This window comes from Glycine max, chromosome 14 (genome assembly GCF_000004515.6).
Source record: "Glycine max cultivar Williams 82 chromosome 14, Glycine_max_v4.0, whole genome shotgun sequence".
Taxonomy (NCBI): Eukaryota; Viridiplantae; Streptophyta; class Magnoliopsida; order Fabales; family Fabaceae; genus Glycine; species Glycine max.
The window spans coordinates 32,907,059-32,922,376 of NC_038250.2; the positions used below are offsets into that span (position 1 = coordinate 32,907,059).

Consider the following 15,318-nt stretch of genomic DNA (forward strand, 5'->3'; position numbering starts at 1 on the left):
TGTGTTAAAACAGGGGCAGGATCGTCTTGAGCTATCTTCTGGGATAGAGACAAAACATGAACAGCAGAAATCAATCAAGGTAAGACAACGACGCGGTCAAGATTGGCCATACCTGGTTGTTTATTACTTGCAGGTACTTAGGAACGGATGCAAGTGGGGATGGAGTCACGACCGACTGATCGTTGCCCTTTCCCTGCGCTAAACAAGCAGAGAACGTCGCTGCAAGGCAGCCCCGTATCCTTTGTATTCGCAGTTTTCTTTTACTATTTGTTTGTTTTAAAAGAAAATAATAATAATAATAATAAGTCGACGCCTAAATTCTAACTTAAGTAAATTCAAGTTAGGCAAAACGCTAACCCATAAGGAAGGAGGGGACATAGTTAATGTTCCCCTAAAAAAAAAAAATAAATGCAGGTTAGCTCGCCTGGGCGAGCCACCCCTGCACCAAAATATAAAAGTGACGAAAGGGGGGATGTTTTTGCATTCAAAAACTTCTTTTCCCCTCTTTCAAAAGCCATACCCACGGAATTTACGAGTTTGTAGCCCTAGGATCCCTATTTTTCGCATTCTTCGATTCCGTTTTGCGCTTTTATTCGTCACCAACAAGTAAGTATTCCATCCTTAAGCTTTCTAGCTTTTCATTGGTGTGTTTTGATCTCCTTTTGGTGCTCTAAATTGTGGGAATGTGCTCAAATATGTGGGGCAATATTGGTTTGTTTTCTTGCTTGATTGGGTTGAATTGGGGGTTTGTATGAGATGGCCCTAGGCCTATAATGCATTTTGAAGTAATGGGGCATGCCACATTGTCCCCGTTTTCTTGCTATTGATGCCTAAACGCGCGCCCACCAAGTGTTCGGTGAAATGCCTCAATGGCATTAGCGTGTGATTTTCGTAGGGAAACAACCCATGGGGCGTTTTGGTTTGCACATATTTTCTATTTTTTGGGACATGCATTCAATTTCGAAAGGGCTAGAGTAATTGCCCCACATATATCCTAGGCCTAGGAACCAAAGTTTTTATGCAAAAGAACACAAGAGGAGGTGCATATTGGGTAAAGTTACCCTTTTTGGCCAGCAATCAGCTATGGGCCACGCTACAATAACTTCCCTACGCCTAGATGTTTAGGAATTTTGCTTATCATAAATGTGTAGGTTTAGAATAGGTAGCAAAATACCTTTGGCAAGTTACACTTTGGGTGTGGTAGTAAAATACTTGGATGTATGTACATGTAATTTTTGGTAGTCAAAATGTCTCACAAAAAAAATACATATATGTTGCATGTTATGTAAAGAAAATACCTTACCAAAAATGCCTTTTAATTTGAATGCAATTTTAGTCAGAAAAAGGAAATATACTTGAATTTGCATGCGGCTTTAGGTAGCAAAAACACTTGAATAAAGCATGAAATGTAGCACCTTACTGTGTAGATAGCCAAGATTCATCACAAAGTTTGTATATGCATAGGTATTAGAAATACCAGAATGTGCACGTGTGCAATTTTTGGTAGCCAAAATGCTTTGAGTATGCATGTATGTAAATTTAGCAAAGGAAGTGCATATGATGTAGATAGCAAATACACCTTGGAAGTACATATAAATAATCTAGGTAACGAAGGTGCCTTGATTGTGCATTTTTCTTAGTTAGAAGAATATCTTGTGCGAGTGAATGTTCGTAAAGGAGTATGTGCATGAGTTTGCTCTAAATTTACATTGATGTTTGTGTTTATTGGAGGAGGTTGTATGCCATTTTTGTTTTAAGGGTATCATTTCTTGGTAAAACTAACTTTCCAAATGTTTGCCTTCGCAGGAAATGGCCCCGAGGAAGCTTGCCTCAAAGAGGTCCAGGAAGGATAAGGCGGCCGAAGGAACTAGTTCCGCTCCTGAGTATGACAGTCACCGCTTTAGGAGCGCTGTACACCAGCAGCGTTTCGAGGCCATCAAGGGATGGTCGTTTCTCCGGGAGCGACGCGTCCAGCTCAAGGACGACGAGTATACTGATTTCCAGGAGGAGATAGGGCGCCGGCGGTGGATATCACTGGTTACCCCCATGGCCAAGTTCGATCCAAAAATAGTCCTTGAGCTTTATGCCAATGCTTGGCCAACAGAGGAGGGCGTGCGTGACATGAGGTCCTGGGTAAGGGGTCAGTGGATCCCGTTTGATGCAGATGCTATCGGCCGGCTCCTGGGATATCCGTTGGTGCTGGATGAGGGCCAGGAGTGCGAGTATGGCCAGAGGAGGAACCGGTCTGATGGGTTCGATGAGGAGGCCATCGCCCAGCTGCTATGTATACCGGGGCAAGATTTTGCCCGGATTGTGGCAGGGAGGCGAGTGCGAATTATGTGCACCAACATGACCACCCTGACTCAGATATGGATGACTTTGCTGCTCAGCAACATCCTGCCCACCGACCATAATTCCGACCTCCCCCTGCCGAAGTGTCAGCTGGTGTACGCCATCCTGACGCGGATGAGCATCCATGTGGCTCAGTTAATCGCTGATGCCATTTATATTTTTGCAGGTATGGCGCCTACCAGGCACCCTTTGGATCCAGATAAGTCCAACAGGGCCCTGGGATTTCCCTCGCTGATCACAGGACTCTGCCAGTCGTTTGGAGTCCCCGTTGCACCTACCAAGGTAATTCGGCCGCCCATCACCCGGGCTTTTATTGAGAAGTACTGTACCCAGAGACAGGCTCAGGGTGATGCTCCACAGGCCGCAGGCGCGCCACCACCACCTCATCAGGCTGGCCAGGCTGGGTCATTTGACATGGAGTAGTATTTACGGCATTTGGTTCGCCAGCAGGCGGCCAACCACCGGGCGCATGTACAGACCCATGATTGTCTGTACCAGCTGAGCCTCAGCATGCAGAGCCAGGGCTTCGCTTCTTTTTCATGCCCTACTCCAGACCAGTTCAGGGCAGAGGTCGCATGGCCCGGAGATTGGCCCGAGGCCCAAGCAGGACAGGCGCCCCCAGAAGCTCCCGGCGATGGCGAGGAGGCCCACGAGGACGAGGAGATGGCCGATTTGCTCGACTTCTTGGGAGGGAGTGGAGCTACATGACTGGGAGATCCCCAGATTCATGTTTTCTTTCATATTTCGTTTATCATTGTTATGTTATGTTATTTATTTTTTCTTTGACTTGAGAGACTAATGATTGTTTTTGTTGTTTCGATTGTCATTTGTACAGCGCATACCTTTTTGTTTGGATTGTTGCGTTAGTGTTTATATCATTACTATCAATGATGTTTGAAATTCTGGAACCGTGTAGAGTTCTTCGTTTAGGAACATCGTCCAAAAACATAATAATATAAACAAAAAAATCATGATAAAAATAAAAATAAAAAAAAATGAAAAAGAGAGCAAATAAGAAAAGAAGAGAGCAAATAAGAAAAGAAGAGAGCAAGTAAGGAAAGAAGAGAGCAAGTAAGAAAAAAGAAAAAATAAGTTATCTAGCTAAAAAACCAACATGCTTTTGAAAGAGATAACTTCCAACTTTTCTTTGAAAAAATTCACTGATGATAACCAATTTTTGAAAAAAATGTGTATACACCTGAAGGGTGAATGCTGTGAAATTTTCCCGAGTACCCAAAATGGACTAGGATGAATGCACAAATTGATAAAAGAACATATTTTGGAAACATTGGTTTGATTTAAAATAGAGGAAATGAATCCTGAGCCCTAGCATCACATGACCATAAAAATTTGACACTTGAGTGTCCACATAGGTGCATGCATGACCAGTTTTGCATAAAGTTTCCAAATCATCATTTTTGCATTTGTGTCATGGAAATAATGTGGGGCATCCCTTTTTATCCTTGAACCAAACCAAACCCTGACATGTATCATGTCTAGCCATTCTACAAGTCTTGAGCCAAGATCCTGACTCACCATAAACCTCGACCCAGGGTGAGAATGTCAATCCTTACCCTCGGAAGCAAAAAAGAAAAGAAGGAAAATTTCCAATCAAAGAGAAAGCAAAAAAAGAAAAGAAAGGAAATTCCCAATCAAAGAGTGGGAGAAAGCAAAAAGAAAAGAAAGAAAATTCCCAATCAAAGAATGGGAGAAAGTAAAAAAAGGAAGAAGAAGAAGAAGAAGGAAAGAAAGCTCCTGATCAAGGATCGAAAGAAAAAAAGAAGAAATGTGCAGAAAGGTCTTTGGACGGGACAATATCTGAACAATACAGAATTGTCACCAAATGAACAAAAAGAAGGAAGGGAAACCACGACCTAAAGTGGTCTTCTCCTTTTAATTGCCAACCAAAATCTTGTGTGCTAGCGACTTTTTCGCCCTGCACTAAACCAAAACAGAAAAGGAAAAAAGCCAAAAAAGAGCCAAAAAAAATCATCATCATCAAAAGCCGAAAAACCCACCAAAAGAACCCGTTTCCAAGGGAAGTCCTATTGATCCATGATCATTCATGTAATTTTTGATTTGATAGGAAATAATTCGCAAAGTCAAGTCGTGACATATCTATGGTTCAGAATTAGGATAAAACACTTACCTGTGCGAGATTGATACACTTTGAGTGGATTTCTTCTATTTTTGTCGAACCCAGTGTTTCCTCTAAATGGTCATTTAGAAACGAAATGCTAACATCCAAAATCTCATTTATGGTTATGAGAAAATTTCATCAGCATACTCTCCTTCCCCGGTAGACGCATTGTTTTTCACTCAAAAAAGCATATGCTGCTCTAATCAGTTGGAATATTTGTCTCTTTGCTAAAGCATGTTTGCATTTTAGTGGAGAAAACACCGAGACTTTTTCAAGTCTCACAAGTTATCAAGAACTACATAGGTCTGAGTTCCTCATTGGAGGATACGTAGGAGCAAAAGTCTCGCTTTTGTCGACCACACCGCTTTTTGTTACCATGACCCAAGAGCTGGTAGCCCGCGGAGACACCCTACGGTTATCCGCACCTCGTCATTCAGTGACCCAAGTGTGATTGATGAGCAGAGGCCAATGTGGTCATCTGCGCCCTTTCCGGAGATGTCAGCATCTTCCGGTGGAGACTTTTTCAAGTCTCACAAGTTATCTAGAACTACGTAGGTCTGAGTTCCTCATTGGAGGATATGTAGGAGCAAGAGCCTTGCTTTTGTCGGCCGCCCCACAAGCTCTGTCATACTGACCCTGAGGTCATGTGACATGCGGAGACAAATTATGGTCATTCCGCACCCCTTTGCCATTCAGACACAGTCGTGTCCGATGGCACGCAGAGACAAATTATGGTCATTCTGCACCCTTTTGTCATCCAGAGGCGGCGGGCCCGATGACATGTGGAGACAAATTATGGTCATTCCGCACCCCTTTGCCATTCAGACACAGTCGTGTCCGATGGCACGCAGAGACAAATTATGGTCATTCTGCACCCTTTTGTCATCCAAAGGCGGCGGGCCCGATGACATGCGGAGACAAATTATGGTCATTCCGCACACCTTTTGCCATTCAGACACAGTCATGTCCGATGGCACACAGAGACAAATTATGGTCATTCTGCACCCTTTTGTCATCCAGAGGCGGCGGCCCGATGACACGCGGAGATTTACATCATCTTCCGCGCTCACAAGATCTGTCATACTGACTTTTGAGTCACGCTGACGGGCGGAAACACCCGAGTGGTTATCCGTATAAACATTATTTTGCTATCTGTAAGACAGAATGCTTGATAGCATGCAGAGACTGACATCGTCTTCTGCACCTTTTGTTTCCCCGGGAACAACGAGTCATTTGCATGCGGAAATTTTATGGTCACCCGCGACTCTCGTCAACCGAGAGGAACGAAATTAGTGTCTTATCTTTACTTTCCTTTTATCTCCAATAAAAGACAAGTAAAGAGGGGCAACTGTCATACCCTAATTTCGTCCGGGGACCTTTGCTTGATGACATGCGACTTTTGTTTGGTCCTTGTAAGGTGCTTGGCACCCATCATTAGGCAATTTGTGAAATTCCGGGACATGCTGGAAAACAAAAGAAAATATTAATGCACAATCCGTAAGGTTCCGTGACACACCGGAAATCAAATGGAAGCATCGTTGCACAACTAGTGAGGTTCCGTAACATTCCGTAAGTCAAAAAGGGGATGATTATGTAATCTGCAAGGCTCCGTAACATTACGGAAAGAAAACAAGTATCGTTACGAAATTCGTAAGTTTCCGTAACTTTACGAAAAAAGAATCACCAAAAAAGGCAGCGGGGGTGTACTTAGTAAAAATGGGGGTGCAAATAGCAACCAGGCCCACTTGGGCCCTCTAGAAGATTCCTCCAGAAGGCTGCTGCTTCTGGAGGAAGCAACCCTGCTCGCCTGGGCGAGCTGGGCGGCAAGCATCTCCCCTATTTTGCTATAAATAGGGGAGGAAATGAAGTGGAAAAGGGTTCAGCCCCTTAGGCACTTCTCTCTCTTTTGAATATTTAAGTCATTTCTCGCTTAACCTAAAAATAAAATAAATTTCCACCGATCGTTTGAATTGTATTATCCGTTAACTTCGGTTAAAATGAATTCCGACCGTTCGGTCGTGCCGTAACCACATTGGAAATCAAAAAAAGAGATAAAAAAAATATAATAATCAAAAAACATCTTTTAGTAAAATAAAGCGGAAAATCAATCGGACATTTTCTCTTTAGGATTTCTCATTCTTAATTGAATTGACTAATAACTAAAGTGAAACTAAGGCTAAAATCAACTCGCCTAGTGAAGCTCGTCCATAAAAATAGGTTTTGAATTTTATCATTTAAATTTCTTACTAAGTAAAAATGGATCATTTTCAAGGTCCAACGCCTTAAAATGATCACCTTTTAGGTAAAAAAGAATCACTTGATAAGAAAGAACTACGTAGGTCTGATTTCCTCATCGCAATTGAGGATACGTAGGAGCAAGGGAAACACCCTTGTCGACCACAAAAAGAGAAAAAATATAAAAAGGGCATAAAGGATATAAAGACATAAAAAGGGAACATAAAAAAATCAAAGTCATGTTTGCACATTCGATTAAAGGCTGCCGTCCCCTGTGACGGACGTGTGGGGTGCTAATACCTTCCCCGCGCGTAAATACAACTCCCGAACCTTTCACTTAAAAGTTCGTAGATCGCGTCTTTTCCGGTTTTTCCGACGTTTTCCTCAAATAAACGTTGGTGGCGACTCCGCGCGTATTCCTTTCGTGGAACACGCATCCCGCGAGTCACGCGTCGCCCTCCCGCCGAAGGGTAGGTTGCGACAAACATGATGTTAAGATGAATATGGTAACATCAGTTTTGGAAAAACCGATGTTAACTTCATAGAGTTAACATCGGTTTTCAGAAAGCCGATGTTAAGGAGTTGAGCTTAACATCAGTTTTTTAAAAAACCGATGTAATCTAGTTGATGTTAACATTGGTTTTTTCAAAACCGATGTTAACTATATTAAGTTAACATCAGTCATCCTTAAAAAACCGATTTTGTTATGTTTATAAGTTAAAACATGACATTTCATAACCCGCGCGCTCGAAAACCTTGCCCTCCCTCTTCTCTTTCTCCTCCTTCTTGAAATCGGTCTTCTCTTTCTCCTCCCACCTGAAATCTGCCGGAAACCGCTCCGTCGACACCCACATTGTCCCACATTGTTCTCAATACTGCCGGAAACCCCTCGATCGAACCCACAGAACCCCCTACACTGTTCTACGAAGTGTGGCTCGAAGAAAACCCTACATACACTGTACGTAAACTTGGTGTATGCTAAGTTTCCTTGGGTGTTCATGTTTTATTGATGATAATAATAATAGTACGTCTTCTGTTGCAGTATTGCTGATTGAGGTACGAGGAAAGCTTCAAGTTTCATGCCATTTTGTTACATCTCACTGCCATTGTCACTGTTTAGGTTGGAGGTAAGCTTGGTCTCTTTTTCATTTGTAGTATAGTTTACTCTTTTTCACTGCCATTGTCTCTGTTTCAGTGAGTGTTCACTCTTTTTCATTGTCACTGCCATTGTCACTGTGTGTAAAAGTAATATAGTTTACTAATTTTTCCTGTACTTTTTTGTTCAATGTTGTAAATAGTGGTTAGGTATGAAGTGACTGATTGGGTTAGTGAAAATTGATTTGGCAGGGTCTGAGTAGAAAGCTGGTCCATCTATTGTCTGCGTTGCTTTTTGTAGTTTCTTCGGCAATTTTCAGGTATCCCATTTCTTTAATTTTTGAATCTTTGATACTAGTTTACGTGTGTGAACTGCAATGCATTGATTGCTGGTGTTGCTGCAATGTTTGAATGTTTTGATGTAATTTCTAGGATAACTATAACTCCGGTAGGGCTACCTACTTTGTTGCTTTTGTTCCTCTGGTCAATTTCTTGAGTCTTTTGGTCAATTGTGTATAATAGAGTTGTAGGCAATTGATGAATACTAAAAAAATGCAGAGAAAATGCTTGCATCTTTGTCATCATGCTAACTAACTAGTTTGTAGGTTCAACATCCTTTAGACTTGATAGCATCCCATATCTCTAGCCCATCAGAACCATAAGGATAGTCCTCGATAGCCCAAGCATGAGGGAAGTATATTACAACTTTTTGGAAGTTGTAATATACTTTGCTAGGCCTATTTCAGGCAGAATGATCCCAAGATCTAGCAATAGCAACAGTGCTAGTTCCTCCAATGAAGATACGGTTCTTCAGCAATCAGCACCTGACAAAATTCCCGACTGGTCAAAGATTTATAGGACTAAACTCCCCAAGAATAATGCTAATTGAAGGTTTGATGGTGATGGTGTTGCTAACTATGGTGGGGGTAGTGATGAGGATGGAGAGGAAAATGATGAGAGTGATTCCAAGCTTCCTCCACATGAGTTTATTGCCCAAAGGCTTGAAAGGAGTAAGATATCCTCATTTTCTATTTTAGAAGGTGCTGGGAGAACCCTCAAAGGTAGGGATCTTAGCAAAGTGAGGAATGCTGTACTCTCAAAAACTGGTTTCCTCGAATCACTATAAAGGGGTCTCTTGAGTAGTGATGTAGCTTTATGGTAAAACATAATCAATTAATTTTTCATGGTGAAGGTAAAAACAACAAATAGTTGTTTCTACTTTTTTATGGTATCACTTGATTTTATGGGGTAGAATTGATTCTTATGTGTCATCCAAACATGATAGTAGCTCTTTTACATTTGGGATGTATAGTAGGTTTGTAGTTAGAGGTTATTTAGGAATGGATGTTGTGTTCATATGCTTGGGGTATAAAAGAATTGTTTAGTAGCCATGTTCATTCTCCTTCTGTTATATCAAATTGTTTGTGGCAATCATAACTGATTTCATTCTCCTTCTATTAAATCAAATTCATGGGATCAGATATGTGGTATTGAGCATCCATACAAACTTAATGGTGAATCATAATTATAGAGCCATAAAACATTTTGAAGGATATAAGTGTTTTTCTATTTTACTTTGACTGTGATTTTCTGTGAGTTTTTGTTTTCTTTTCCCCTTTGTTTTCCCTGTGCACAAGTCCAACTCTCCAAGCCTTGCTCTACTTCCCTAATCCTTTATTACTCTGTAATGAATAAAGATTCTGTCTCTAATTAGCCTCCAGGAAAACACCATAGACATAGCTAGAATTTTGAGTTTCCATAGCTCCACAAAATCTGAAGTCTGATCTGCCCCTGCTACTTCTCTCCTTATTAGGTCATACCCTAATTTTGTTGAGTAATGTCCACTTGAGTCATGTTTCCATATCCACATGTCCTCCTTTTGAGGGTGTAGTTGCTGCTGCGATATCTCCCCAATAAAGGAATATGCCATTTCCACTTCACTGTCAAAAAGGGGTCTCCTCCAATTAAAACTCCATTCCCATCCGCTACTCAAGTGACTCCTCAACTGCATTATGGTTTGATTTTGCTGACACGAGATTTGGTACAGCCTTGGGTATTTCTCCATTAGCAGTGCTTCAGATTCCAACCATCGGTCCTCCCAAAATCTAAATTTATCTCCCCTGCCCACCTTCCAAGCTGTCTCTATTTTAATTACACTGTTGGGCTGCTGCTGTTGTGATGAGAGCAGGTCCTTCCACCAAACTATAAAGTAGTGAATGAAATTGGGGAGAGGAGAGGACGAAGGGCTTGTCCTTTACAAATGTTAACCTCCTGCCCCTAAGTCTACATAACTCTTAGAAGCTGTTAACCTACTGCACATATCACACACACACACACACACACACACTAGAGTTCAAGCTTCATACAATTCTCAACTCTTTTAGCCATTGGGAATGCAAAGGGCATGGGTCTGGCTTGCCTTGGGCAGTAGCCTTCTCAGAGAGAGAACAAAACCAACCATTTCTCCATTTGAACTGCAAGTTCAAGTATAACTAAGATAAGAACTTATATATCTAGTGAATCCAATATTTATTCCACTAACTAAATAAACTACAACTATAATGATCCTCAAAGTACATGCTCTTTAACAGGTCACAAGATTAACAACTTAGTGGATGTGCTGTATTTAAGCTGCTTGAACATCTCACAATAACATAAAACATATCCAAGAAGTAAAGCTTATTCCATGTTTGCCTATATCTAAGAAGCTTTAGGATATGTAATTGATATTTTAGGATATGTAAGTTATTTGTTTGTTATTCCCTTTTATTGCCTTAGTACCATCCTTTTTGCATTATCTCATATTGTTTTTTTTGTTTCTTCATTATGTATCAGATTTGACAGTGAGTGGAAAAAGATTGAAGCATTTGTTGTATCAAAGACAGTCACCGAGGTAATTTCAAATGCAAGATCTAACTGGTTATTTACATTAGCTGTTGTTTCTGGGCTGTTATCCATAAATGTTGTGGATTGAATTAGGCATGTTATAGTTTTTGAAGTGTGTTTGATTATGTTACACTAGGGATTTTGGCACTTTCCAAATAAAGAATTGGTTATTGGACATGAAATGCCAAAAAAAAAAGAAGATTTCAGGACATGAACTAGTTCCATTTGTCAAATCACCTATTTTGGTGTCCCTAGGTGGCTATTTTTGTCCCTTTCCTTCTGAACTACAATTTCCACCTGAGAATAGCTCTTTGTGGGGCTTTATTATGATGCTCAGCACTTAGATTTTAACTAATTCTTCCCTTTAAGCAAACTTTGCTCCAAGCAATTCTGAAAACTCTTCCTTCCTTTTCCAAATTCTTCCCTTCAAAAGTTAAACAAACTTCAATTACTCTTGTTCTATTGTTGCCACAGGATCTGCACTAGAATTTTGCAGTGTTAGTCCTTAGATATTTGGATTTAGGTTTAGTTCAACCCCAAAAAAGCTTTGTCAAATTTGGTATTACCTTCTTTCTCTTCGTAATAGTAAAATGACTGATATGCCGAGCTGTAGGTGAAGCAGTCTTCTGAAACTTTGGTCCCCTTGTAGGAGTTATAGTGCCATTAAGTTTGATGCTCTTTGCAGACATGGCTCTCTGGAAGTTTTTGGATGAACTCTTCTCGCACTTTGTTGGCCAATTGTCAAGCTCCTTACTACTACTAACTCTTTTTGATAACATCTTCTCTTTGGTGTAAACCTGCAGCTCTTGCTACAATTTTGATTCTTTGGCTTCTCTTTGAGCTATTTTTGTTTCCATCAGTATTTCCTTCTCGCTGGCCTTGAGAGCTTCAATCCATGTGTCAGCTGCTGCTACTTTTTTATCAGCAATTTCTTCTGCTGAGGCTGCATGATTTGTTAGATACTCATACTGAAATTTTTACATAGTGATCACGGAACTATGCTGTGCTGTTAAAGCTCTTTCTCTCATGGTACTCTCAGTAAGAGTTTTTAGCTTCTCTAAGTGAGGAGGAGAATAAAAATTGAAATGTGTTGGGCCAAAATCTGAACGCCACCCCTCACCCATGTATACCAAAACCTGCTTTATTCATATTTAAATTAGATGAGGATTGAAGATTTTTTTTTTTGTGGTTTTTTCTCTCCTTAAATATGAATTGAGATGCAGTATGTCTGGACTGGTTGAATTGTTGTTGGATCAAAAACCTCATTGTTGGGACCAACATTCAACAGTATGTCTGGTTTCTTAACATAACCACAACCACCATTGGCTCTGAACATTCCTTCCATGTACCTAAGATGGTGCCCACCACCCTTTAAGGAAAATAAATTGCAAGTGAACATGAAACCTGTTATGATTTCTATTCATAATGCTAAATTATGGAAAGCTGAAATTGAATTTCTTAGCATTGCAAGAACTAATAAGAATATAGAGAAGATTGTGATGCGGTTTTTGCTCATGACTATGGATCTGGCCTTTTCCTCAGCAGCAGACACAGGTTCTAATTTAGACATTGCTCTCAAAATCTTGAAATTCAGATTTTGAACTGTTGAGTCTACTTTCCCTTTCTTCTTCTTCAACCTATCTGTCTCAGCAGTGACATGCTTGAACTCATTTCTTATGACATCCAAAGAGGCCATAAACTGGAAACCTTGTTCTCTAACCAAAGCTAATTCTTTCCTAGTTGCTTGCAATTCTTCTGTTATAGTTTGTAACACTATAGGTTCTTCTGATTCCTTCCAATTGCTTCTGGAAATGTGCAGTTTATACAACTCTTTTGTGTATTTATATTTGGCTAGTGTAACACCCTCATATTTGAGGATGTCCCCATTCCTGTAAACTTTAATTGGAAAGGATAATCATTGTGGCTTATCGTTGCAGTTCTATTATTGCTGTTTCAGGGGAGTTTCCATTTCTACTATGTAGAAGAACTTAGCAGCCATGTTATATTCTTGCCCTTTATTTTACATATATTGTTGTTGTACCTTGTTTACTCTATTTTTGATAATAACTCATCCTTCATAGTAGGACTTTCCTCCTTTTCTCTTGTAAAAGTTTTCCTTTTTCTACTAAAGAGACAACCCAAAAAAAGAGAATTTGAAATTGAAACCACAATGATAGTTTTTTTTTGGAAGGCAGAAAATATATATTATTATTAAAAAACACAGCAGTACCAGAGGTACTGGTGAGATATACACAAGTACAAGACACCTACAGTGTCACCCTCCAAAAACAAAGGAAAACCCAATCAGGACCCCACCATATAAGATAAAGATACCCAACCCAGATTAACCAAAGTACTCCATAAGATTGGAAGACCAATGGTTAAAAGGAGTATTGAAATCTTTCTCTCTAACTTTTAACCATGACCATGCTAGGAATAAAGCATCATCCATCACTTTGGATGGTTCAAACTGATTGCCCTGGAAAATCACTAGATTCCTATGCTGCCATATTTGTTTTTTTTTTTGCTCAGCAAAAACAGATATATATTAAAGTGAAATAGTACCGGAGGTACTAGAGATACAACTATTGAAGTAAGTATGTAGCTGGTTCCTGTGAATACACAGGCCCAAGCTATTACCCCTGTAGCTATCACATGATTATAAACCACCCCTCCCCACGTAGCTAGTAAAAGCTTCCTTTAGGTTTGAGGACCATTGATTGAGATGTACATCAAAATCCTTCTCCATAGATTTAATCCACGACCAGAGTACAAATACTGCATCATCCAGTAATCTACTCCCATTAAACGTGTGGTTTTGGAACACTATTTTATTTCTGTGGTTCCAAATTGACCAAGTCAAAGCCACCCACCAACATTTCCATCTTGTAAGGTTCCTTACTCCAGCTGCCCCGAGTGTGTGCTGCAGGAAATGGTCTCTTGGGTTAATTGGCAGTGTTGTTCTTAAATTAGCCCAAGATAGAGACTCCCACCACAGAGGTAGGGTACAGCTACAGTTGAAAAATAGATGCTCTGCCTCCTCATCTTTAAGTCCACAGAATGAACACAACCTGTCATTTACCAACACCTGGCGCCTTATAAGATTCATTTTTGTTGGTAACCTGTCTTTGATCAATCTCCAACCGAAGGTAGCTGATTTGGCAGGGATTTTTAATTTCCATAGGTCCACAAAATCAGAAGTCTGGAGTGACCCCATTAGCTTTCTCCATATCAGGTCATACCCGCTTTTTGATGAGTAATATCCACTGTGGTCATGCTTCCATATCCACTTATCTTCCCTATGAGGATGAACTTGCTGCTGAGCTAAATCCCCAATAAAGGTATCCGCCAACAGTAGCTCTGATTCTAAAAGATCCCTTCTCCAAGTGAGATTCCATTCCCATCTGGTGCTGTTACTGGTTCCCATGCACGAGATGGTTGTCTGTTTTTGAGAGGATATGTTGTATAACCTTGGGTATTTCTCCCTTAAAGGCATGACAGTATCTAACCACGGATCCTCCCAAAATCTGAACTTGTCTGCGCCCCCCACCATTCAACTAGTTTCCTTTTTAATTGAAGAATTCTGCTGCTGGTGCAGAATTGAGATGATGTCCTTCCACCATATGGAATCTTGATTGCCTGTTGCGCCTTCCTCCAGAGCCCTCTGGTATGGAACTAGTTAATGCAATCCACCATCCACACCTTTTGGTATGGTTTCTCCCTGCACCAAAACCCTCACACAATTGGACAAAGTGAGATGCTGGAGAAACTGAAAGTGGTCCTACAAACTGATTCCACCTCATGGATTCCCACCATAGACCTCTAGTCATTTTGCATAAAAACACATGTAATGTTATATCCTTCTATTTATTTCTCCTACAAATTCTCCGACTACTTTTAATAGTAAATATTGAATAAAAAGTAAAAAAATCTAATGTCTTAAAAATATAAAACACATTAATTATTTACCTAACTTATCATAAAGGGGCAGTAGGAGGATTTGTAAGAGGAATAATAAAAAAAATTAAACGTAACTTAACAGAACAATATTTAATGTTTTATAAAAAAATTAGAGAGGAATAATAAAAAAAATTAAACTTAACTTGACAGAAAACAACAGATTTGTCACAAAAAAAAAAAAACAACATAGAGAAAGTATTCCCTTAAAAATAAAAACAGAGAGGAAGTATTGAAGTAACACTAACTAATAAATATTCCCTGAGTACGATTGCATATACTCCCAAGTCCTACCATAGATGTTGGCCAATCTTGGTGCTTTCGAACTAGTCTCAGATACCTTCACTCAATAAAATAATCAAATGAAAAATCAACTCATGCACATTAAATTTTTCACTTCACCATATACAATTATAAAATCCTTTTTTCGTAAGCAAGAAATCAAATACTTAAATAATTTTACACTCGTTTTGTACTCTGCATTCTATTACACATTATTCCAATTGGTTGTTAATAACACAGCACCAAACCATACACATCACTCAAATCTCATTGATAAACTATAAACACTGTGATCACATAAGATCATTAACCCAATAAACTCAATCCTAGTCGATTGATTTTAAGAACTTATGATGTCAGAAAAAATGGAC

General features: G+C 39.9%; 1 protein-coding gene across 1 annotated transcript; it reads right to left on the reverse strand.

Moving 5' to 3' along the window:
• Positions 1-11,517: 11,517 nt before the first annotated feature.
• Positions 11,518-14,135, reverse strand: LOC102665889 (protein PLASTID MOVEMENT IMPAIRED 2-like). The gene is made up of 4 exons (XM_006596729.1): positions 13,831-14,135; positions 12,183-12,597; positions 11,970-12,077; positions 11,518-11,676 (listed from the first exon to the last, which is right to left on the reverse strand). Exons 1-4 carry the CDS (start codon positions 14,133-14,135, stop codon positions 11,518-11,520), a joined length of 987 nt encoding a protein of 328 aa, XP_006596792.1.
• Positions 14,136-15,318: the final 1,183 nt, after the last annotated feature.